Source organism: Temnothorax longispinosus, chromosome 10 (assembly GCF_030848805.1).
Source record: "Temnothorax longispinosus isolate EJ_2023e chromosome 10, Tlon_JGU_v1, whole genome shotgun sequence".
Classification (NCBI taxonomy): domain Eukaryota; kingdom Metazoa; phylum Arthropoda; class Insecta; order Hymenoptera; family Formicidae; genus Temnothorax; species Temnothorax longispinosus.
In genome coordinates this window covers 6,101,825-6,127,701 of record NC_092367.1, presented here as the reverse complement: position 1 = coordinate 6,127,701, position 25,877 = coordinate 6,101,825, and the positions used below count along the sequence as shown (strand labels likewise).

At 41.2% G+C, this 25,877-nt stretch overlaps 1 protein-coding gene and 1 long non-coding RNA gene across 2 annotated transcripts in view; one reads left to right on the top strand and one right to left on the bottom strand.

Moving 5' to 3' along the window:
* Dnr1 (defense repressor 1) overlaps positions 1-25,877 on the bottom strand; it is a 147,194-nt gene that overhangs the window by 9,075 nt on the left and 112,242 nt on the right. The window contains exon 2 of the mRNA XM_071791105.1: positions 19,937-20,133. Coding sequence (XP_071647206.1) covers positions 19,937-20,133 — 197 coding nt within the window. The remainder of the gene's footprint in view (positions 1-19,936; positions 20,134-25,877) is intronic.
* The window catches only part of LOC139820678 (uncharacterized), a 93,890-nt gene that overhangs the window by 10,733 nt on the left and 57,280 nt on the right, over positions 1-25,877 (top strand). The gene's annotated exons all lie outside the window — the stretch shown is intronic.

Sequence of the window (25,877 nt, the reverse complement as noted above, 5' to 3'; positions counted from 1 at the left end):
GGCCCTTCCGCGCCGAGTTTCAAATAGGGCGTTCCAGTCGATTGATTGCGCAAGAGGCACTTATAAATCAGTCATACTGGATTAACGCGCGAAGTGTTGGTAACTACGTGCACACCGTGGATCACCATGAATACACCTGCGAAATTCGAGGACGGAGTCGCCGCGAATGTTTCATTCGAAAATCGAGCACGTGCAATTAATTCCCGTTTCTCTGAGAGACTAACGTATCGTCATCTAAATCCCCAATAGTTCTCGTCGGTGAACTCCTCGAAAAAACAAATAGCAAGTAGACCAGAGCAACGTATAAAAAAATAAGACAGTTGCGAAATGTTGACGCCCTATTTGATGTAATCAAATATGACTCTCTTGGATACTCTTTTCAATAAAGATTATGCGTAAAAGCGACGCGCATCGTCGCGAATCAGCAAAGGGGTTGCCCGAAGAGCGTGAAAATTCGAGCCGACGTTTGCGCTCGAGCGGACAGGGTCGGGGAAGCTCCAGACTGACCTCCGTGTGGTCCTGTGCGTCCACAATATTTCCTAGTAAATAATTTAAAGGTTATTTCCGGCTGGTCCCAGGTAATTTTAAAGTGCCCCCTTCCCCCCGCCCGGTTTGGACCAGTCCTCGTGGACGACGTGAAAAGTGGAGGTAACCGGGGGACGGTTGCAAATAAACTGGAATTTCTTAGGGGAGCGGCACGCATTGCAATTCGCCGCGGCGAATCAGCTGCATACGGATTAGCATTAGCGTGCGGTTGCCACGCTGCACGCGGACTGTCGCCGGTGACATTAGCCAGCCGCGTTGTAAATGAGTCAACACCAGATCCGACAAGCCGTGAATTTCAAAAGGGTTGCGCCGCACTCGTTCGCGGCCGCTCAGATTTCCACGCGGCAAAGAGGATCGGCTTTAGTAGCGACCGGCCAGTAGTGACCGCAAGGCGATCGCTGCGGAGCGCTTTAAATTATGTTTCACAATTTCGAGGCACGAGAAAACGGAAACGTCGTTTGGATGCACGTGGTATTAACCACCGCGTTCATAATGCATACGCGAATTACGAAGTTTCCTGTCGGTCGAGGAGAACTGAATAGTTAAGTGATAATTAAATATTGAATTAACTACCTAAATTAACTGATCGTTACATTATTTTTCATTCGTTGCGCGTACTACCAAAATGATTGTATAATGAGATTTTTAAAGACCAAAGTAATGAATAGTAATCCGTTCTATTTGTTAGGTTGATTTGGCAGATTTGTATAGCAAACTACACTGTTAAATTCGTAGTGTCAAATTATACTCAATTTCGGTCATTTTTAATCACATTCCTATAGATCGCTACTTACTCAACATGTCATTAATTTAACTAACAATAAAACAATGTTAATTTAACTAAACCAATGGGGAGTTAAAATAATACTGTTTTGTTTTAAAATAATAAATTTCGTGTTGAGTTAAATACTCCTTGAGTTAATAATAAAATGTTAATAATAAAATGTTTTTAACTCAAGGACGTGGTTTAAATTCCATCCTTTAATATTTAACAGTGTGTGAACACAGATTTACATACATAAATGAAACTGAACTCTTGCAGCTTGAAACGTGTATCAAAGATAAGCAAAGTTCTCGAGAGATGAGTCATTTTACGTTTACGTTGCATTTCATCCTGCATATTTCTCTATCATGTTTATTAAAATGTACTTATTAAAGTGTTTTTCTGCAGTATATGCATAATCTACAGTCTTTATTCAGCCTTTTAACATGTTTAAAATACTTTGCGTAAAACAAAGCCATGATAATGGAGAGCATAAAAAAAAACAGGGTCACAATAACACGATCTTACTTATGTCATAGACGTGCGGCGCTTATATCTTTCTTATTATTGCTTTTTATCTCATTCTCTTGGATTAAAATTCTAGAGTAAAAATTAAACACGTAAATATAATTGATTTTTTTTTAACTCTTTAGTTTTGTAGTCCTTAGCACGCGAAGAAAGAGGCAGACAGAGAGAAAGAAAGAGAGAGGCAAAAGTGTCTCCCCAATTTCCAAACTCCTTAACTCGCTCCTTTTCTTACGCAAACACCCGTGAAAGCGGCTTAAAAATAAAAATAGTGACGATGTTCGAGAATGTCTTCGCGCGTTCATTAGCGACTCGGCGCGGCGCGGGCGGCCAAAAGCGCGGCTCGCGGGTGCTCCAATTATGCACACGCTCTAGAACGCGCGCACACACAAATGCGTCCTCCTGTGTATTTATTCTTGTCCGCTGCACAACGCTTTAATTGTACCGTACGGTCTTGCCAGCAATTTTCGGGCACGCCCGCCGCAGCGACCACGTACGGTTTTGTATCTAATCGGACCGTGCGTAATTAATTATTCGCCGAGTTGTAATTAACGAGCCACCCCTCGAAGCAAGTCGTAATTACTTTTGCTTTTTCGGCCGCGACTCCCTTTCCCGCTTCCGCAACAATTTGGTTTCGGCGAGACAATACATATGTCTTCTTCTAAGCTTCATGAGTACATTAAAGCGACTGTTGATTAACTTTTTGTTAATCAACAATAATACGGGGAGTTGTAAAGTATCGAATTTTGTAACAATTATCTGGATAATTGTTGCAACATGATATACATATGTTATACATGTAGAAATAAATATAAATAATTTAATATAAAATTTAAGATTTCCATTTCAGATTTAAATATATTCACTGCGATCGCCGAACTCTGTTCATTATAATGTTGAATCGATAATTCATTATTATCGTATTTAACCGGAATAACTAAAGTTCATAACTGCGCCAATATCGAGGATTCAATTTTGCGTTATGTGGCTCTTCCCCTTGGCTAAATACGCAGGTACGCAGTAGAGTGTAGCCGTATAATTCAATTATCTCGTGTCTCTACAATTTTCTGCCACGAAACTAATGCAATCACGATGTTCTCGAAATAATAATGGACTGTTATCGAAAGTATTGGGAATCAATGAATAAGAGCCGATATCGGGCTTCCTTTTATTTTTATGAAAATTTGGCGCCACGGATATTAAATTCTTCGTGCTTATCGGAATTTTAGTCTTCATATTTTAACGGCTTTTAATGCTTATCGAGGAGGAGAGGCAATAACAAAAACCAATAAAATTATAATAGGTAACCCACACAAATTCCTTCTCTCGTGACCACCTCCTTCTTTTCCCCGCGCCGGTCATCTCGCGAGTACCGCAATAATCAACTTCTCTTGTTCTTCGTTAGTTCGTAATAGAATTTTCTCTTTGGAGAAAATTCGCCATCCGCGAATTATGGCGTGGCAAGCGCGAGACCTAATGGGAAATCGCGTCAGCTCGCGAGTAATTAATCCTCGTCGAGGGTACACTCGATAATTAAAGTTCAGGAGCAAGTAATCCGCGAAGCGTACTCGCGGTCGGCGCTTTCTTCCCGCTCGTCGATCGACCCCGTATATCGCGCCGGCCGCTCGCGTATTTCACGGCGCGGATCTGCTTATTATCGAGGATCGAGATTAATGGAAGCCCGTTTTGGTGCGCCGAAGCGGCTACGTATCTTCCCCCGAGGGGCACCCAAGAAACTCCCCCGACCGTGAAAACGCAACTGATCTCGACCATTGAATTTTCCACCACAGCGTTCCGAGCCGTGATCGCGTAATGAAATTAACGGGGGTTATACTGATTCGCTACGCCGGGGTATTCTCGATTGATTTGAAGTGACTACGCGCTATGACACGCGACACATGTGAACTCAGTGGAGCGCAATCCTGATATTTATAAATATTGTTAGCATATCACACACGAACGTTGTACCAGAAATGACGTATGGCCCGTACGATTCAATGATTATGACGGAATAACGAATAATAAATTCAGAGCCTATTGAATCCAAAAGTGCATATTGATTTTGGCAGATGGGCTTTAATATCTCACATTTCTACGGATGGCGCGGAGGGGGTCCGCGGATTTATTTTATATATGCTCGCGAAATGGAACTTGCCAATCAGATTATGGGATCCGCGTGGGAATACGCGGGAAAACGGCGGGTTACGTGACACTGAATAAAACAAATCTTTGACCTGATAAAGTTCGTGATCCGAGTTACTGCGAGGGCGGATGATGGAAACTTGAGAACCGGGAAAGCCCAGGGGGTCGCCTTTTCGTCGATCGCAATTCTATTTGCGTTCGCGCAGCAACCGGCGAGATATAATTCGTACGTATAACACGAGGATAATTACATTTCTACAAATTCACGTAGTGAATTCCAAATGTGCACGCGTATTATTTATTTATGACCACGTATATATTCCATCGAATCTGTACAATGGTCTCGTAATTTTGTTGGTGGTAATAAAATGGCTATTTAAAAAAAAACTGAGGCAACTCCATCTTATATAAAATATTAGGATGGTTTGTCTTGTTCAAAAAAATCGAGAAATTAAAAAAAAAAGACAATCTGGATACACTATGCATAATTAGATAGCTATACCGGTTTGATCTGCAAGAAATCTTGTATAAACAGTTACTTTTTTTTACATAAAAAATCAATTTTTTCCACGAAATTATTTTTAATAAAGGTTACAAGGTGGATATGCGTAAAATAAATATAACAAAAAGTATGATATACTTGCACTGTCAGAAAAGATTCTACTTTGAAGTTACCCCCACTCATAAAAACGTTAAAGTCAGCATACTCCCACATTCTTCTATTATGTTACACGCAGAGAACTCCGTTTTTATACATTTTGCGTAAATCTGGGAGGTAATATCCATCCACTATGGAATAATGAAGTACTGCAAAAAATTAATTGAGACAAATAAACACGAAACTACCGCGAGATGCAATCTGAGCGCGCTAATAAACATCCTCCGCCTGCAGTCTCCCCACGGGAAACCACTCTGCAGGTTTTTCCACTGTACGCGGCTTGTCTCGCTAATAGCGCGTATTTTAATAACAAATTCTTTAATGATGATAAAGTCGATTCACCTTGGAAAAATTTAAAGAGAAATTATCATAGGGATTTAAGAATCTTCACTAAAATATCGTAAATTTGCCTATGAATTTCTTATTCATCGGAACTTCTGCGAATCGATAAGACGTAACGTTTCTCGTGAACATTTTTTGTTATTCCCGTTATACGTGTATTCTTTTTCAATCGATGATAAGCGATCGTCTCGGAACGGAAGATTTCCGGTACATCGATATCCACCGCGAATGAAAAAGAAAACTCTTTTGTAGCGAGAGACAGTAGTCCCGGGGCAAAAGGAAACTCCTCCGGAAATCCGGTCGGATTTATCTGACGAATTACTTCCGGTGCACTTGACTGAAGACGAGTTAGCCCGGTGGCGAGTATTCGGATTCTGTTTGCCGTTAACATTGCGCTGAAATTTCGAGCGGCGGAATGGATGGCGGATGCTTGGAGGAAGGAGGAGGCAAAGAGGAGGACCGTCTACGAGCACTTTACTGACGCTCACTCGCAAAGTCCCTCGACTAGCGACTGACGTCGTCGTCGAATTCTGACCGCCGAAACTATCCGGCGAAATTAAGCTTCGAAACTGCGGCGTTCACGAGCATCGCGAAGCCCTGTTTGGCTTTTACCCGCGAAGAAGTTCAAGTGTTCTTCGTGTATCCATCTGTTCTTCCCCGCCGTCGAATCCATTTATCTGCCTATCCGTCCGACTCGGGTTTAGCCGTAACGAGCCGTCTGCGTGTTAAGGGCTTACACGCAATTTCGGCCTCCCGCATCGCGGTCTGACCGGCAAAAAGCCCCGCGCCGCCCCGCAACCACATTAACACGCTCGTGCGATGTACGACTTCGTACTACAGCGAGAGATGTGGTTTCGGGGTTCATTCGACGCCACCGAATTTGAATATTTCGCGAATTCGATCAGAGACTACACAGTGAGATAAACAGCACAGACAGCGCCCCCAAAAGAAACTGAATGTTTAATATAAAAACTTTAGATGAGAATCATTAAATTAAAATATTTGTTCTTCAAATTATTCTATTATATTTTTACGCGATAATAGTAATCTGTAAAGAAACTGATGGTTATAGGTATGTAGTTTATCAGTTCATGTAGAAAACACAAAACTGTGCATATGGTGGCATCGATTGAACGGCGAATGGTCCTTTCTGCTGCGATCTTACGCTCTTAGGCAAGATTTGAATCTGTAATTTTGCAAACCTCTCCGAAATTGTACGGAAACGCTGGTAGACCGTTATTATTATTCCTGCCTAATTCTGCCGCAGCAGTAACACCGAGGATCACATATCGATCCATTCGGTTAAAATTAAGCAGAGAAACTATTTGACCGATATCGAAGTTACGCGAGATTATTCGATTTTACCGCAGAAGGCTTTCACAGAACCTCTGAATTTCGTTCACCACTGTCTGCCGTAGGAGACGTTAAAATGTGATGAATTCCATGATTAAAAGTAGCAAGAAATTTCCTTGACATTCGATTGCACATTAGCTATTGGGCTAAAGCATTTTATTAAAAATGCACGACAATTTGTGCAAAGACTCAAAAATATGATACATGTTTTGTAAAACAAATAGGTGGGACAAATATTGTAGAAACAATATAATGATAATATTAATATATTATTACATATATTAATATATTATTACTAACCTTAATATTATTAAATAATATTAATGTTCCTAATATATTTGATAACGTAGGACATATACATAATTTGATATGCATTATAAATTATTATATCATTCAACAAGCCGCGATTATTTTAATATTTCGTGGAACAAATTCGTAATTTTATATCAGAAATAATTACACGCAAGCTTCAACACATTATCTAGTTTGCTATTTCGATAAAATCAATAGCGCCTGCAAGAAAGAAAGTGACGTACATCGTAACTTATCCCACGTTCAACAGGTTTTAGTTTCGATTTATACGCCTCCCTTCCCCTTTTTTTTTCTTCATTTTATCACAACATGACGCGCGTAAAACTTTTACGCGTTTTTCTCCGATATTTAACCTGTCTATTTGTTTATAAACTAAACTTTCATGTTTGCTAACAAACTATTTAAATAGTCCAATGAAAAAAATATATTTTAAAAGATCAAATTGTCTAAAATGTCTAAATAGAACATTAAAGATACTTATTGCATTCTGAGAGGTATTAGATTGAAATGCACGCATTTTTAATTTTAAACTATTCGCATTAGTACATTTATCTATGTATAAAAAAAAGTCAGCACTAATTGGCGTCCACGTTTTGTGAACGTGACATAACGCTATCGTATTGCGACAGTTTATTCTCGCAACGAGCCTCAAACAATAAGGTTTACCGTTACAGGCATCGTTGCATTACAACGTGATTACATTACAATACCGCATCGGAAAACAGGCGTGTTTTCGCGCAAATAGGTAAACGTAACACAAACGCTGTTATATTTATTCACAACGTGGAGAAAAAAAAACGTTTATTCGCGGCATAAAGGACACACGTGGCAACTCATTATACCGTCGCTTATCCTGCGCAACTTCTCGTTCCGCCCGTCTACGCTTACATTATCATGGAATTACATGGCCGCGCAGCCATTACATTCGGGATGCTTTCACGAGCAATTAAAGGAAATCCCCTTAATCTCAACGGCGCGTTCCGGAAAAACTTTGGCGCAGCCACATTTCTCAAGAACCACTCCTTCGCGATGTAACGTAGTTCAGACAGGGAGCAATAGAGAGAGAGAGAGAGAGAGAGAGAGAGAGAGAGAGAGGAGGGGGGGCGGAGAGATAAAAAGAGAAAAAAGAATAAGAGGTGTGTTTCTTCGCGGGAGGCTGTAATACCGTCAGATTACAACACCAGAAATGCCAGACAGCCAGTTCACGCTAAACGAAATCTCGAAAGCGAACGCCCAATTTTCCAGTATAGCAATGTGCCGCTTGCTCTGTTTCCATTTCCCTCTTTTTTAACCGTTCCCTTTTGAGTGCCACGGTGAAGACCGAGATACCAACATCCGACCGCCATTGCGTATGTCTTCTTCGCGTTGATACGCGGAATCAGAGATTTTTCACGCCGATAATTTTTGAAATTCCCTTTCCTGTCCGCGTCAGACAGTCTCGTGACTACTCTGAATTAACTACAGCTTTGACGGCCCTCTCGTTGCTTTCAACGCCGACGATGATGGTCGTTCTGGCCGTAGGACAATACCGAGTCAATTAGGGGACGATAATTTGGAGGATATCGCAGGCTGATTCTCACACAACACGATGCATCGATGCTTTATTACATTTCAATATTAATAGAATCAGAAGACTAATTATGCAGTAATAAACAATATAAATGTCAATAAACCTTGTCACTGTTTAGTTTAAAATATCGTATTAACATTAACGCATTAGAAATGCATAGAAATATGAAAATTTATAATATGGAGATATTTCTGTCATTATTGAATGACATGGAGCGTACAAAGATGAGAAAAATTTTTAAAGATATAAATTCAGAAGTTGAGAGATTAATGAATGAAAGATTGAAAATCATTACTCTTAGAAAGAAATTAATAAATATATGTATATATTATGTTAATTAATCGCACTTCATCAAATGCACTTTTGGATCCTAGAAGATCGTAAAACAAATTTTGATATAATACAAATACAAACGGAATTTCTATGTTTATTGATACCAATACAAACGCAATAATTGGCTCAAGATATATTCTTAATTGTGCTACACTGATGCTATTACGTAACTAATTAGCCCAAGAACTAATTATGTCTCATAAGCTTCTTTCGAAGCTAATCTCTCTCTCGAAAGCGAATCTCGCTGCGATCGGGCAATTCGCTCTAAAATGTGAGCCGATCGTCTTCTCTTATATACTTTCATCCTCGCTTTTCACGTGCGGCTTATCCTTTTTCAGGGACATGTCGCAAGAAGAAACAAAAAGAAAAGAAGGATCGCTTCGGATATATCGTTATAGCGGGATCTCGGTGAAAAAAAAAGTTTCTACGAGAAACTCCAACTCCAAGCGCTTAACTTGACGACGACCGCGATTGCCATCTTCGAGATCGCTCGCAATTAGGTCCGTGGTATTTAAAAGCGTTTAGGGACTTCGGGGCGAAGTTCTTTCTCTCTCTCTCCCTCTCTCTCTCTCTCTCTCTCTCTCTTTCTTCCACGCGCGCAATCACGCCGAGGGATATATCCTTAATATCAAAAGTTGGCTCTTTCGTGGCGCGCGCATAAAACTCCGAAAGGAGCTTTTACGAGCTCCTCTCAGATTGAGATTCCGCTGTAAATCAGATTAGCCTTTTACGAGGCTCTCTTCCGCGCGATTCCCGTCGATTTTCCGGGATCGTAAACGGCGCGCCGCGCGTCCCGCTAACAATGCCGCCCAAAATTGATATTCTTCCATCGCGAAAAGTTTGGGAAGAAGCCGGAGGCGGAAGCGCGAAGGAGCATTCAACCGCCGGTAAAACACGAACAGCGGTAAATCACGAGCGTGTCTCGAATGCCATCGATCGCTGTTCCCGCCAGTGCATTCGAGACTTCGAGATAGTTAAACATGCGACGGTAGACGGAGCGTGTGAAAAAAGATTTATGAAAGAGTGTTGGTATATCGATGCTCTCAACCGAGAATCGTATAATGCTAGTGGCGATAACACTCCTATCATATCCGCGATGTAACGTGATGTTACGAGGTATTTTTGTGTAATAATACAATAACAATATCGAGAAGCAAAAGCTCGAATAAAAATCAATGACTACAATATTTTATTCTCTAGAGCATTTTCGCTTTATATGAAATGAATATATTGTTCCAAGGTAAATCTGGATTTTATCTACCGTTTATAACTTTGGACCGGTTAAGTCGTGCCGAAACAATTTTATTGGAACATCTGTTCCCACGTCTTGTATTACTAAAAAAAAATCTCATTCAATACAACAAAACTTTTTTTTAAATTACCTTTGAGGAATAAAGATTTCTTTTATTTTCTTCTTTATATCTCATTGTAATTTCTAATTTATTTTTCCCGAGCTAGTTAGATTCAGGGTTAAATTTCCATCAGGAAAGTGGCTGGAGGTGAATCTATATGAGAAACGCGTGACGACACGAAGAGATTCAACTCCTTACACGATTCGATTTATCAAGCTATAAGTTTACAAACCATTACCGGAACTAGTATTTCATCCCTGCCTCATTTCCCAACTCAGAGCACAACTCGGAACTCACTGTGCGCCAAGCGAATAAGCCTCTCTCCTCGAGCTTGGCTCGGTCCGAACACGTTGCCACCGCTACATTAACACTGATTTACTTACTTATATCCTGGGCCGCGGCCACTTCATAATTTTCCAACGAATTTCTCTCTCTTTGTCTCGCGACGTGAAATCGCGAAATATACGATAATAAGCACGACAATGCGAATTAACGCACCGACAGATAAAACATGCAATTACGCAATTTGATATTCTCACAAGAATATCAAATCGGATATGTTTTGCTTCCGGAAGATGTAATGCGGCAAATTTCCGCAAAAATATAACGTAGTAAAAAAATATATACTCGAATAAAATTAAAATACGATGGTTGCTATACGCATAATAAAATTTTATTCTTCATTTAATTTAAAATAAAACTCTTTAATTTCATTTGCATATTATTCAATATTAAAACATTGTAAAATGTGAAAATAAATTTGAATCAATTTATTCTAAAAGCTCAACTACGAGTATGCCGTCATATAGTATATCTCATAAAAAGATTCGTAAAATGCGAAATAGTTTAAACATCAGATTAAGAATCTACATATTGAAGCATATTGAAGCATAGATATTAAATACGTGTTTAACAGTTAGACATTTGAAAGTTAGAACAGACTCAACAGCCGGGGAGCGAATTTACAAATTCCGCTCTTTACGTCGTTCCAATTGCAACATGCGAAATTTCTCCGTTCGCAAGAGTGCACCGCATTCACTTGGATGCGCGACGTTACAGTAACAATGAATTATGCACTTAAATCCGCCTTGTGCGGCATGTGACGTAGAGATTTGCCGGAATTGTCATAGGTAGTTGTGCGGGTGAGCGTTCGCACAGCCCGAAAATTGTTGGTTTATATCTTGACATGCATGCACACACACACATTCCGACGACAAGATATATACGAGTAGACTTAAGTTACGTTTTTTCTTTTTCGCCCGACCTAAATCGCCAACAAAGTTCCCTACACGCGAGCGGTTTAACGCATTGTGCAAAGTCGCGAACAAAATAAAATGTCTGTGGAAGGAAACAAAAGTTATCACGCTGCAAATTAAAAAAACATAACTTTGTGTCGTCGGAAACGACGATCCAAAAGATCGCGCGTGAATGTCCTATTTCAAAGATACATTTTTATAGGCGAATATCTGCGGTCGTTCCGCACTGAATACACAGCTCTTCCAACGTAAGCACAAAATTATGCCGCGGCATTCTGCAAGAGGTAGCGCATTTTCACATAAGTTTTTCTTCCGAATCGTGTCACTTTACGATACGATAAGGAAGCTCGATAACGCGAAAGAGAACGGCCGTCGTCAGCGTGTCGCTGGGAAGAGATGCGCGCGAGGGGAATATCCGTGAGTATCTTCCGGCACTCGACGGCAAAAGGCGCGGGTAACCCATTCCCGAAAAGGCGTTCTTCGTATAGAAACGATATGGCGCGATGAACTCCCGCGTCGCGTAACCCGCTCGAAATCGATCGATGCTTCGCCCCCGGGCTCTTCGAAAGTTACACAAAAGCGATTGTCGAGGAAGAGAGAAAGAGAGAGAGAGAGAGAGAGAGAGAGAGAGAGAGAGAGAGAGTCGGCGAAACTCGGGGAACACGGGGACTTCAGAGGCGGGACGTATAGTTGTTATTTGACTTAACTTCGACGTATCAGTCGCGAAATCGACGCGACGCATCTTCGCAAGATCTGCTTTGAAAGAGACGATAGTCAGATACGTAAATTTACCTCGATGACACGCGGAGAGGATTTTCCATTCGCTGATAGCGCTATAACGAACACTTTAGCATTTTAATTTCCGTGATTTTATTTTACAATCATTTTACACTGTTGAAATTTATGGAAATTTACGTGGGATGACGTTCTGGCAAATACGGCGTAATAAATTTAAGCATAAAACGCCGCTAATTAACGCGTACCATGTACTGGCGTTCAGCGTATTTAACTAAAATTTATTTAAAGAATTACCACGTGACAGTAATATATTTCATTTAATTTCTCGCGGTGCACGCAGCGACACATGCTCGAGTCTTTAACCCGCCACCCGGCAAGGGCTGATTTACAAACGACTCACTCCCTGAATTATGTCGTCCCTCGCTAATGAACCCACCGTCTCCTGCGAACTCCGCCACCTCTCGTACACAGCCGGGGACAAATCTCTTCCGAGCAGGATGGTACTCGAAAACGTATCCGCGCGTGGTGCGTCGCCGAGCGCAACGTCGCAAATGCATTAACGCGAGACTTAAGATTTACGTTGCGAGCCTTTCGAGCAAGCCGGAGGCAAAGAGAAACGCGCGTAATCGCGGAAGTTAGGAGTCAAGGAGTTTTGAGACGTCACGCATTGGAATGCGATGCATAAGAAAAATGCGCGGCTCGGTGAGAAATTTAGCGCGAATTATCTATGTATAACTGTCGAAGTTGCGAGAATCATCCATTTCACGGTCGTAAAGAAATTTTACTGCGAAAAAAAGTGCCGAGAAATGATAAAGCCGGGAGAGAGTTAAGAGATTTTACAATGCGAAAAGATAAGGAATACGATAAACCAGAAACTTTCTCGCGTAAGTATTAAGAGATTTTATTCTCGTAATAGTTAATAAAATGCAACACACAAAAATTTAAATTATACGATTATAAATTATAAGTTATAAATTATAAATTTAAATTATAAAATTATAAATTACTAAATATTCTACCATTGGAGAATCCGTAATTTTATTTCAGTTCTCAGAGCGTTCGCCAACATATCCAAATACTCGCAACAAATTCTAGATAGGATCGAAAAAGCGACGTATCTCGTCGACAAATCTTAACGTGGCTACTTGAAGACAAAATATTCCAAAGTCGTTGGATATCGAGAGAATTATCGGCCTATATATTTTACGACAATATCCCGCAGGGTAATAAATCCTGATTTATATTCCTAAAGCGATTCATTCTCTCGAACTCTTCTATATTCTCGTTGCCATGACTCTGTTCTTTGTTATGTCGTCGCTCTATTTCGTCCTTTCAGCGTGCGACACATACATTCGCATCCTTTTTTCTCTCTCTCCCTTTCCATCGCGTGATTATCTGTTCGGTTTTCCCGGCCGGCCTCTGGATGCTGTGCGCGGCCGCTTTTACCTAAACGCGCGTCCTTTGTGGCGAATTTATTTTTATTTTATCGACGAACGTATACTCCGGGCCGCATGTTGGCGTCTCCTGGCGTTCGGCCCGCCCTTACTTTTTCGAAAACCATGGCGGCGAGTTTTGCCTCGCGCGGAAAGCTCGGCGAAGGGGATCGAGGTCGGAGCCACTGACAAAAGGGAGAACAGACTGAAAAAGCCGAACTTCCACGCTGCAGCGCTGCTGTAAAACACTCGCGCAGCGTTTCGAACAAGATCTACGATTTTGCCGCCCTTTACAACTTGCGTTTTAACGCTTCAATGGACACTAGGGAGATGAACAACAGCGCGCAAGGATATAGGTGCAGTTATTTCGCATCTTCGAGAAACGCTATTTATAGCCGGAGGCGACCACGACCACCCTTTATCTTCGTTCCCCGATTGGAAATATAATTAATAGCGGATCGTTATTCATGGATCTACGTTCCGCGAAACTATACAATGGGATTTCTTGTGAGAAATTAGCATAGATTGTCGGAGATTCGTAGATTCGTGAAACTATGCTTATTCATCAAATAATGGCCGACTATGAATACCGCTGTTAGGTATAGTTCGTCCGGTCGACTATTTCGCCCTTGTCAAACCCGGATTACTGAGCGGAATATCATTGAATATACATATACGCTACGCTCATATCAATGCTATCGTACAAATATTAATATTAATGAATACTATATCTCTGAATTTATCCGATTATTCAACCTCTATATCAGATCTGTATGAAAAACGACTATGGCATAAATAAAATAATGTCAGTCGAAGATACACATGCCTATATGTGCAATTTCAATTCTCGATGTGTTTTATTTTTTCGTCTAGAATTTTTAAATAATTTTCAGCCTCGATCTTCTTGAATTCTTGCGAATCATTAACACTCGCTTCGCCAACGTCACGTTTGCGTTGTGCCGAGACGAAAAAAAGTTCGCTCGTGTGAGTGCGCGAGTGCGATGAACCCGAATTTCTTCCTTTGTAGCGTCCTCGTTTCTGACGGTCGCACGCCGACGACATTTTTCTTTTCATCAGAGTTAAGCCGTATCCGGGCGAGAGATAAAACTTATAATTTATAACACGTAGCACACGCCCGCGTTACTGGCCTTTTTCCACGCGACTCTCGACGGCGGTGGACGCAATTTTAGACGCGGAACATTTTCTTTTTTTGCCGATATATACAGGCGATAAAAAAACGGCCGTTTCCTGCCCGAGCGTTTTCTGCCCATCAGTTTTTTTTCATCCGCACAACCAGAGAAGCGCGACACATATATTTTATTTTATTCCGTTTATTACCGTTACGGAAATGTTTGTTTAACCTTTGGGGCGTAAACCTTTTTTAATACCATAGGCTAAAACATGTAATCGTAGATTTCGTGCTGTTTTTGTCAATTTTGGTGCTGTTTGATATTTAACATTACAAGTTTTTAAAAATTGCGAGTTTGAAAAAATATTCGTGTTCTAGTGTTAAAATGAAATGTTCTATGGACCCTGGCTGAAGAAGAAAATGCTAGTTAAAAAAAGTCAAATATACTCTGATTCAGAGATAAATATTATAAATGTAAAATTACGATATATACGATATATTTTTCCTCATAGATACATATACGGGCGAAGATTCATGTAAATTTAGATAAACATGCTAAAATATCAATATGCATATCCATACTGAATAGTTACATTTGCGTATCATAGAAATGTTAATAGCAATTTCAATTATTATTCAATTGTTATTCTTTACAACTGGTAATTTCTCAATTAGTATTCACGTAATAATTTACGAATATATCATGAACGAATAATAATTCACGAAATAATAGTTAGTTCATAGAAATTCTATAGCCACTGTTAATATTTACGGCAAACACATAAATTGTTCCATTACCTTAAATATTCGAATTTGTTAGAAACGTAGTTTTAACGGTTAAAGTAACGATGTTGTAATCCTCGAGCTCGTACACTTTTGCGAATTTTTTTCTCCTCAAATGCAAATCTTCGGGATCCTCGTGACGCGAACGAAATGACAAATTACTCGTGCGTTGTAGTATTCTTATAAAAAGTTGCAGTTGTAATTCTGCAGATTAGAGTTATAAGTTCCGACCACCTTGGATACCGAAACACTTTGTCTTTATCAACGTCGTGACTTCGCGGTTGGAAGAAATAGTCGGCGATTTCTCTTTCTCTCTCTCACCGTTGCGACATATGATAGACGATCCTGCTGACGACATTTCGCTAATGCGAAAGTGCAATGCGAATTAATAAGAACGGAGCGATGAAATTTCGCTCCTCAATCTACCCGTGGCGTAAACTCGACGCCCTCGATGGATACAGCGACGTTCATTGAAATTTTACGACGAATCATTATTACGAAATTAATTGCGCGGTCCGTTAATTTTCGCTGTCGTCAGTTATAAAATATGGATATAACAATTTTCAACGCGCTGTATTTTTAATCATCGATCACGCCGCGATGCGATAATGGCGAGGCGTGTCACTTCGCGCCCGTATATCTTCCAAAAATTTACGGGCGGAATGTGACGGGAAAGTCGTGACGTTCGTTGCAAACGAAATTTAGATCGCCGATAAATCAAATGCGAGCGCCGGTATGAAGCTTCCACGTCGGACAGAGGTCCGAATTTGCGATCGGAGAATTTTTTTTGTGTGTGCGGATAAAAATGCAGATCGATAAATCACAGGCAAAGTCGATAGCGCCAAATAATTAACGTGATACCTCGTGATTTATATCCCTGTGATAAAATATGATGATGAAGTACGCTGCGTTTCGATTAAAAAAAAAAAATCATCGTTCTCATTTTTTGTATTTTTACAAATTTCCTGCGTATTTCCATCGGAAGGCAGTCATCAATGAAAATATCGCCGACGAGGATTAACGTGACTCGAAATTACCGAGATATATCAATCAAGCGCGAAAACAAACTGCGAACAGCTAATTTCGGCGAGTTGTATAAATGATCAAACACTTCGATCACCAAGTTTTCGTCGATAATGCAAATAGAACATCGTAAGGCAGAAATAATAGAATATGCATTTACGATGCAAAAGTAAACGCTCGACGTAGCTTGGCCGGACACTAATGTAATCTGCACATCAAGTAGCTCTTAATATCAGCGTGTTGGTCCTGCAAAACCTTGCCGGCACCCTCCCATCCCTTTCTCGGAAAAAGCCGTCACGAACGGCACGGTGTAACGCAATTAAATCTGACCCACGCCGGGATTAATTTTGTGGTATCTTATGTGACAGCTCCGAGACAAACCGTTTTGCTCGGGCTCGTGCCATACTCCACGGATTTTACACACCGAATATACACACGACCCTCCGAGATATCCCGGCTGGAGTGGAAAATAAGCGCGATGTGGTAATGTCGTAATTTTGTTAGAGATTAATTCGCTTATGTGTCTGCGCACTGGGAAGTACCTTCGAGAGATTAATTGCGATTCGCCCAGCTAAAAGTCTCACGTAATTTGGGTAACGTATATCCGGCTTATGGTAGAAATAATCTGCGTCTTGAGTGATCATATTGATGATGTAATACCGGAAATTCGCTAATCGCACCTGAAAGCGCGATGTTAACTTGCGGAAGGTAAATCTCTCGGTGGATTTGGATTTAATTCGGTCGACCATACGGCAATGTCAAAAGACACACATCGTAAAGGGACGTCGAAGCGCCATGCACGGATTAAGAGGCTCTGAGGGAAGCTCGTGAAATCGGCTTTTTCGACGAGGCGTAATCGGGCTAGGCTAGGCGTAAAATCTCGCTCGAGCGTACTTGCGTAAAAGCCTAATTTCTTAATTAAACAAAATCCCGCTCTTGTATTTCGTCTATTATTAGTTCCGCTTTCAATAATTAAATATCTTAATTATTAACACTGTCGGAACTTGCAGAAATAAAATTCATTAATTTAAGGTCATTAATTTATAACATCAAAGTTAGGTACATTTAATAATCAATTCATAATGCATTACAGATGAACAGAATGTTCTGAATCTGTCAATCAATTTTTCGTTCCTTAATTAAAGTTTAAAATATATTTCTACTGAAAATATCTCGCGATGTCTCTATAGGAATAACCATCACGTCTTTTTCATGCTGCACGTAAAGCAAGAAGGATTCGCAGTAAATCTAATGGATTACATATTGCTGGACAGTGAGAGAGTTACGTTGGCGTCGCACCAGCTGGCGTAATTACAACAGCAGCGTCACGATATCGGTGACGAATTAATTCGCACGCCGGACGCATTACTCTTCGCGCATTTAGCTTCACGCGGAGGTAATTCGAGCGAACGCGATTAAATTGAAATTACGTTTCGATCCGTTGAAATTTGCGGGCCGCTACTAATTACAATCGATCCAGGCTACGTTTAATTGCGTCGACTCGCCGGAAACTTCCGACACGAGCGCGGATATTCGTCGCCGGACTGTCGCGTCGGGAATTTTTTCGCTTTAAGAACCACGAAAAGCTCTGAAAAGTTGCAGAGAGTGTTCAGAGAGAGAGAAGCAATTCTAGGTAGAGAACACGTCACTCCTTTCCGAAGTTTAATCGCGAAGGGAAGAAACATATCGACGCGAAACTCGAATATCTAACTACTTCTCCGTGACATAAGCGAGTTTTTCTATTCACGAAAATCGCAATTAAAATCTATCTGTTCACCTGTTCACACACAAGCTTCATTTAAATCTTTCGGACAAATTTCTCATCAAACTTGTGATCCGTTCAACCGGAAATCCATGAGGAAACTCCGCGAGAGCTTCCCAAATATGTATTCCCTGCTCTCCACTGCACCGACGCGATTCAATCTCGCGACGCGGCGATTGTATTGCGGCAATGTCACGTATCGGGACGACGCCGATACAAATGCCGCGAATAATGCAAAATAAATCACATCGGCGCCGTGCATAACATTATTTACCGTGCGTCTCGCCCGCGCGGAAAAGCGCACTAGCGTCGCTCCCGCGCTCGCGCCCGAAAACACATATCTGACAACGACAACGCGATATCGCCGGATGCAATCAGTATACTCCCATGGCGACGCCAGCATGCAATTTCGTACGTGCTTGCTCGAGGATCGATGGATCGCGCGGATCGCGCCCAAGGAATTCTGATTGCACGAGCACTCCTTCTTTCTCCCTTTTTCCGTCTCTCGCCACATTTCTCTCTCCTTCCTCTTTTTTTATTATCCTTTTTCTCTCTCGATTTCGCTCTCTGGCTCTCCCTCCGAAAAAGATTTTTAGGGCAGCAACGATTTTCAATTCGGACAAGGACCTCCGTCCGTCTCCCCCTCTCGCTGTTGCATGCGCACGAGTGCACCCGCGCGTCGGATTACAGCGGAACAATTCGCGTCTGCCGCGGAGTTCGCGGTGAGCCTCGCTTTGAATACGCGGCGTCGCGCCGCGGTAACGAGCCAATCAGAACTTCAAACAAAATGAATTCCTGCTGTCCCGGCCGTACACCCGCGACGTATATTTCCCGGAGGCAGTTTCTCATTACGCAGTTTACGGTGCCGGATGCTGATTTTAAAACACAACTAGACGGCTTTACCTTCGTGGTGTAATACCATTTATTACATATTACTACAAACTGCGTACAGAATAACAGAACGCAATACCGTGTTTGAATTCGTATCACATTAACGGACTCCATGGTCGTGCAATAGATATTACGAGATGAAACTTTGACTAAATTTTAAAACTAACTTTCCGTATTTAAACGTTCGAAGATCGATAAAGGACGCAAGAGAGAGAGAGAGAGAGAGAGAGAGAAATTCGACTGACGGTATAGAGAGCTCGGAGACAATGCAAATGTCCCGTAATTAAAGCGGCGACGGTAGCAAAGAGGGATTGGTCTAACTACTTCCAGTTACCGATACTGGAAATTTATTGCAGGAAAAGAAAGACGTGGGACACTTGGATTAAGAGCTCTACCGAAGGATTAAGAGCATCCCAGAGGAGTCTTATTGTGAGATCATCATGATCCCGTTAGGTATCATCGACGTCTAATTTAACTATAGACAATGTCGCGCGGTAATCCCTGAAATAAAGGGATACCGCCTCTATACTTGAAATCACATCGGCCAATCAATCGCGGAGGATCGCTTGTCTGTCGAGCATGTAAACTATCCGTCCATCTCAGTCTCCCGGTTGCCGAGGAACAACGAACATTGCAGGCCCCCCGGGAGTTTACGAGATTACACGTAGATCCCTTTCGAACCCTCGTCCATAGTCGGAGGGTCATAAACGCGAAATAGAAGCTTTACTAAATTATCACATCGTTAAATAATCATGCAAAGATATATGGAGGGTAAAAGCAATTCCGTTAAAGCAAAGGCGTTTAGCTGAATTCGAGGAGAAATGTTTTATGATGTTTACGTTCCAGATACATTAATATTTAAATCTAGTTATAACTGTTTACATATCTACGTTGCTAAAGATATATTTATTTATTAGACTATTCCTAAAAGAATTAAAACGTCTGGGGATTTGTTCGGTCTGTCGCGATCGAAATATATTCGGACAAAAACAACGGCGCGACTGGTACCGATTAATTTTCCTTACCTGGTAGCCTCCTGCAGCAACAGGTGAGGCGGCACCCAAAACTTAACCCTCAGAGCGAATCTTAAAGGCGCCACGCCGCCGCCGGTCTGCCGCTCTATGGGGTTTCTCAAGTTCAGCCAGAGTTCTTCGCCCTTCGCGTTTTGGTACTTCAGCCCGAAGTAATCGCACTCCTTGCTGACTCCCAGACAGTCGCAAGCCTGCAAACAAATCGATCGTTGTATTATTCTCTCGCGTATTCTCTCGGCGTCATCGCGCGACACTGAACGTTCGATACGGCTCTATATATTTCAAGTAAACTGAATCGATCGTGCCAAATATACGCTTTCGCGCAAATCGGCTTGCTCTCGGGATACGACCCAAATTTTCAAACGACCCGCTATATCTCTTCGGTTTAGCGTCTATAATTAATCGTTGATCCGCGACACTTGGACCGATTAATCCGCACGGGATTCTCTCTCGCGGGCGCGAGTCCGGGAGGCAAACAAATCGCCGGCAATAATTTAGGAAGTTACAGCACGCGTGGGGTACCGTCCGATACCGCGCACAGATATCGCGGAAAAGCGCGCCGCGGAGTCATTATTCGCTCCGCACCTCACCTTCTCCGCCTCGTTTCCGCCGCGACCGCCGTTTCCCCATTCTTGCCGGTAATTTTTCCTCGCCACGGCCCCCGTAATTGCGAACCGGCAAAAATATCGCGATCGAGGCGGCTAACGTAATGCAATTAAATCAAGCGTGTTGCTTACGCGCCCGCAATTTCTTTCTGCGCGGAATGTAACTCGGATCTTTGTTCAGGAACGCCGTCTCGCAATAAATGAAAATACGCTACGACTAAAAATCACATATAATAAAATATTTGCATTTCGGATTAAGGTTCTTATATAAATATAACAAAGAATGACAATAAGATAAAGCCGCTTACTTCATGGATTATGGAGATATCGAGATATTCCACTTCCATTATTCCATGAGAAATCTTATTTTCTTCATCCATCTGAATTATTTAATTATTATGGATCTTTCCATTTGATAGATTCAGTTGGAGTCAATCTTTTCCGGGCGGAGACTCCCAGATGATTTAACTGGCAATTTTTCGCCGAGTTTTTTAATATTCATCGTTAGACATATTGAATTGAAAGGCAGCTAAAAAGTATTCCGAATAAATTCTTAATAAGCAGCCTTTTCCATTTACTCGCGCGCGCGCTCTACACCATCGAGGGATTCTATTCATCCACAGCTCCGGCTCATTCTGCATTATAAAATCGATATTCATGGTGATATCAGCGATCGTACTTTTATCGTAAATTGTGCCTTTAGCACGCCGGCGCCGCTCGCCCAGCGTTATTGCGAGCTATTACCTATATCCGTTATTTACACCGAGCAAACGCCGCAAGTGGCGTTGAAAAAATCGTTAAAAACATTACGGAAAATGACACGTGCTCGACTCTAATCCGCAACATCAATCTCGCAATTTAAATCACGCGTTCATGCAGCACTAGCTGATTATCGTGAATAAATCATAGAACGCGCGTGAAAAATTCGCGTGGCTCATCGAGTGTCGCGACTGATAATTTATCCCCCTCGCTGGATAACCTGCTTGATGACCCAGATAAGATAATTTCGCACGTTGTACTTTTGCCCGCGGACAGAGGCGTTTTAATTCATTCACCGTAACGCGAACGCGTAATTTCTCCTAATAAACGACGCTAATAAATTCATCCGGCAACACGATCAGTGATCGACCGAACGCGATGCGGTTACGCGCTGAAAATATCTACGTGATGCATAAATTGTGGTAGTGAGAATCAAATCACGAGATATTAAATTACTGCAATGGTGCCGTGGTAAAAAAAAACGGTTGATACATCGCGAAAATGTTTTATGCAAAAGAATTAAACAAATAGCCGGGGGCTACTTAAGTAAATTTACACGCGGCATCAGCGAATTATCGGGAATGTTACAATCAATCGATTACTCGTGAACGTCTGTATACGTATACGTTATATACTGTATACGAGCGATAAAATAAACTTTGAACACGTGTGGTTCTGACGAAAGGAAAATATTAGGTAAGTACTCCCTCCGTATCTTATTTATCTTATTTTCTTTAATGTGTCTCATTTCGCTTTTGATCCTGAAAATATTTGCTGCATCGAAATTACGGTTAGTGCGTGTACCAAAAATTCGCCGCAACATCCGATATAACGAACCAACAAATTTTTCAAAAAACCGCTTTTAAAACGTTGCACGATTGATGGGCCAGAAATAAAAGCTATTATTTTTATCATGTTGACAGAGTGCCATTTAAGCCGCTCACTGTCGATGAGTGACACATACTTTGACGACACAAATAGACATTTTATTGGTCGTTATTGATGGATGGCCGATTTTATTAGAATAATGATATCGACACCCAACCAATAACGAAGATAAAGTACCGACGTTAAAAATCCGGTTGTCGATGGAGAAGCATCAATACTAACAAAAAAGTTTACAAACGAGAAGTATCTGCGAGTGTTGCAAATTTCAGTAACGATTCTCCTTCTCTCTCTCTCTCTCTCTCTCTTTCTTAGAAGACCGAATTTTCGAGATATACCGATGTTACGGGCAAACTCGGTCACGTACGTTGTGATAAGGGAAATTCACGGAGAGCGCTCGCGCTCGTTGTCCCCGCGGTAATTTATCGCGCCCGGTCAACCGGGCGATGGCCTTTTCCGGAAGTGGAAATGCGAAAAAACGATTGATGACGAGCGTCATTCACTTTAGATCCCTCCGATTGGCTCCGATTGCATGGAAGGCAAAGTTCCTTCGGTTCTTTGTGCTTCCCTCTTATGCTTGTTTCATATGCACGAAAAAAATCAAATTTTGAAAAGGTGCATCAGAGTAGAATTATAGCACGCTATCTTTATCTTCATGCCTAGCTTTCAGTCAAGCTTTTACGAATATATATGTATATCTCTGTATCTTAGAAGTAAAGAATCATATGTCCAGTTTTTGTCAAAATGGAGTTAATACATTTTCCGATACATGTATATCAGGGGCTTAAATTATATAATGATAAAAGGTCTTACGTCTATTGTTAGTGTTTAAGATAAAATGTTTAAAAAAAGTCGCATTGAAAATTTTCATAGTGCCTTAATTTTAAACCAGGTACAGCGCGTTATTGGCAGTTGTACTATTAAACGCTTGATTAAACGTGTCAGTTAAATTACTTTATTAAAAACTCAATAAATCAAGTTGCTACTTTCATCTTATATCTAAAAACACCATTTCCCTATTTAAAACTTTAAACTTTGATTTCTCTAAAATCAGAATAATGGAGATATGATTCTTATACATGTATATATACAGCGAATAAAATTTATTATATTGGGAATTATATAATATAATTTGTTACATTTTTTTCTATTGTCAGGGAAATTATTATGACAAGTTTCAGGTTTCGAGACGAAATATTGTTGAAGTATAGTGTGACGCTGCATGTCGGGTGATAGTTTACATAAGAAGACAGTAAATTCTTGGTTCATTCGCTCGAATGTTGTTGGCTACGCCCTTTAATCTCGCGAGTGCAACGCGCGACGTGCGGTTTCGTCTGCTCTTTATACGAAGAGACGAAACCGCACCAGCGCAATGACGCGGCTAGCGACGCATGAATTGCAGATTCGCGGGCAAACACAGTTTGGGAACGAAATTTATCGTTCGAAGGCCGTATGTTTATGCACCGTTCGAAGTATTCCGGAAAAAATGCAGCAGCCCTGTGTTTCAGATGAATGCCAGGAGATTTGCTCAAACGGAACGAAACAGTCTCGCTCCAACCTGTATTGCGCGTCCGAGAATGATCATCTATTTCTCCTTTCGCTTCCCCGAGATGTCCTTTGAAAGATATCAAACGATACCCGAGAATTGCATGCAGTGTAGCAGAATAACGATATCGGTTCTTAATAATTGATCCCGTCGCTCGTAACTATGTTTAATGTGCCTTGACAATCTAATTTTCGTTGTCGCTAAATATTTTATATCGACACTGACACAATCTAATTGAGCATCGACGAAAAGCAGAAATTTGGTCAATATTTAACTGAATGATAAAGAATACAAAAAAAAATTTCAATAATTTCTTTAAACGACAAGGAGCGACAATGAGGAAAATGAGCAATTACTTAATCACAACGCTGAAGATTAATGATTGACCTTTCGTTTATAAATATCCGGCACAGACTCCTCAAAGCAAAAGCGCAATACTGAAACCTTCATTATTGGATAAGCCGGCAATTGCGCCTCTATTGTCTCGAGTAAGACTACAAACAGGGCGCAAGCAACCCTCCCTTGTTTACCCGTTCTTGATTGGGTCGTGAATCTATAATAGGTTAGAACCAGTTTCTCGTCGAACGCGCACCAAGAATTGTAAACGCGAAACTTTATCCGGCATATTTTTATCGTTCGCCGAAGTTGTTTGCATCGTCTACTGTTCGAGGAAGACTCGAGCATTGCGCATCGGTGAGTTTCTCTCTCTTTCTCTCCTCTATTCTCGTCGGGGAAAGTTCCCTCACATTATTTCGCCGTTGGCTCACCGGGGCTCGTATAAATTTTTGCGCCGCGGGCGCGGGTCGACTCGTGCAGCTTCCAGAAATGATTATGTAAATTCCTCCGAGAGTGAATTGCATGCTCTATTTGATTGCGAGTATTTAATCAAGCGCCGATACAAAAGCGCCGTGTCAAAAAAAAGTACCTTCGCGAAGCGAATGCGTCAAAAAGTTTGCCTTCTCGAGAAAAAAAATTATGAGAACACGCTAAACGCAGCAATTGAGTATATCTGAATGACGAAAATACGTTGCAAAATCAGTTACCGTTTCTATATCTACCTATCTCGAGATTTTACACTGAATATAAAAACGATCGCAACTGATAAATCCGCACTATTGTAACGCGAAGGACGCGTCTCTCGTTACGCTCGACAGCGCGCGCGTTCTCACAATTCATATGCCAACCTATAAGCATAAAGCGATATTATCATCGATGTGCTGGAACACTCACTACCTGATGCGTTTTACGCATCTACTCGTGCACCTCCGCCGCTGCAATTTTTCGCTATATTTGCCTTCGAAAATAAAACGACGGTGATAGCCGGTGAACTAGCCCAGCTAGGTACTTCAAAGACTTCGGGCATGTGCAATTTCCAGGCGTGCCTACGAGCTCGCCCGCGCGATTATACCGGCATTCGATTTTTCAACGAATTCGCATATTGCAGTTCCTTTGATCGCGATTTTATGAATGTATTTCTATTTTATAACCTGTATTTCTATGAGCGTCGATCATCGGATCAAACGTTTCAACGCGTTATGCGAAGTGGCTCGGTCGCCGCTTGCGAATGTATAACGGTAGGAAGAAATACGAGAATTTTCTAATTTTCCATAACTTTGATATTAAACTTTGTGTAAATTTTGACAAAAAATATGATCCAGGTAATATCATGCGTATCATTTTGCAAAGTTAGTAATAATTCTAAAGTTTGCGAGTGCGCGATACGTTTTCCAATTTGCTTCGCGCAAGACAATATATCAGAGAATTAATGAAGAATAACGCGATATTGAAATGAATGCGAGCGTGCGCCGCGCCGCGTGCTGTCGCGGCTGCTTTTTCTCGCTCGCACGAAAATGATATACGATTTGTCCATTAAGCTTTGGAGCGGAGATGATGCAGAGACGCATCTGGCAATATTTCATTATTCTAATTAGCTGCTCAATTACGCTCGATGGATATTTTATTTATACTAGGCTTTACGTGACAAATGCATCGGGTTGTCATTGATACACGGTTGACGCTTTACATTCAATTACGTTTTGCACTTATTTGCGCTGGCATTATACTTGACGATATGCAAAATAACGGGATAAAATAAATGATTAATTGCTAAAAGCGTATTTGCATCACATATTTAATACCT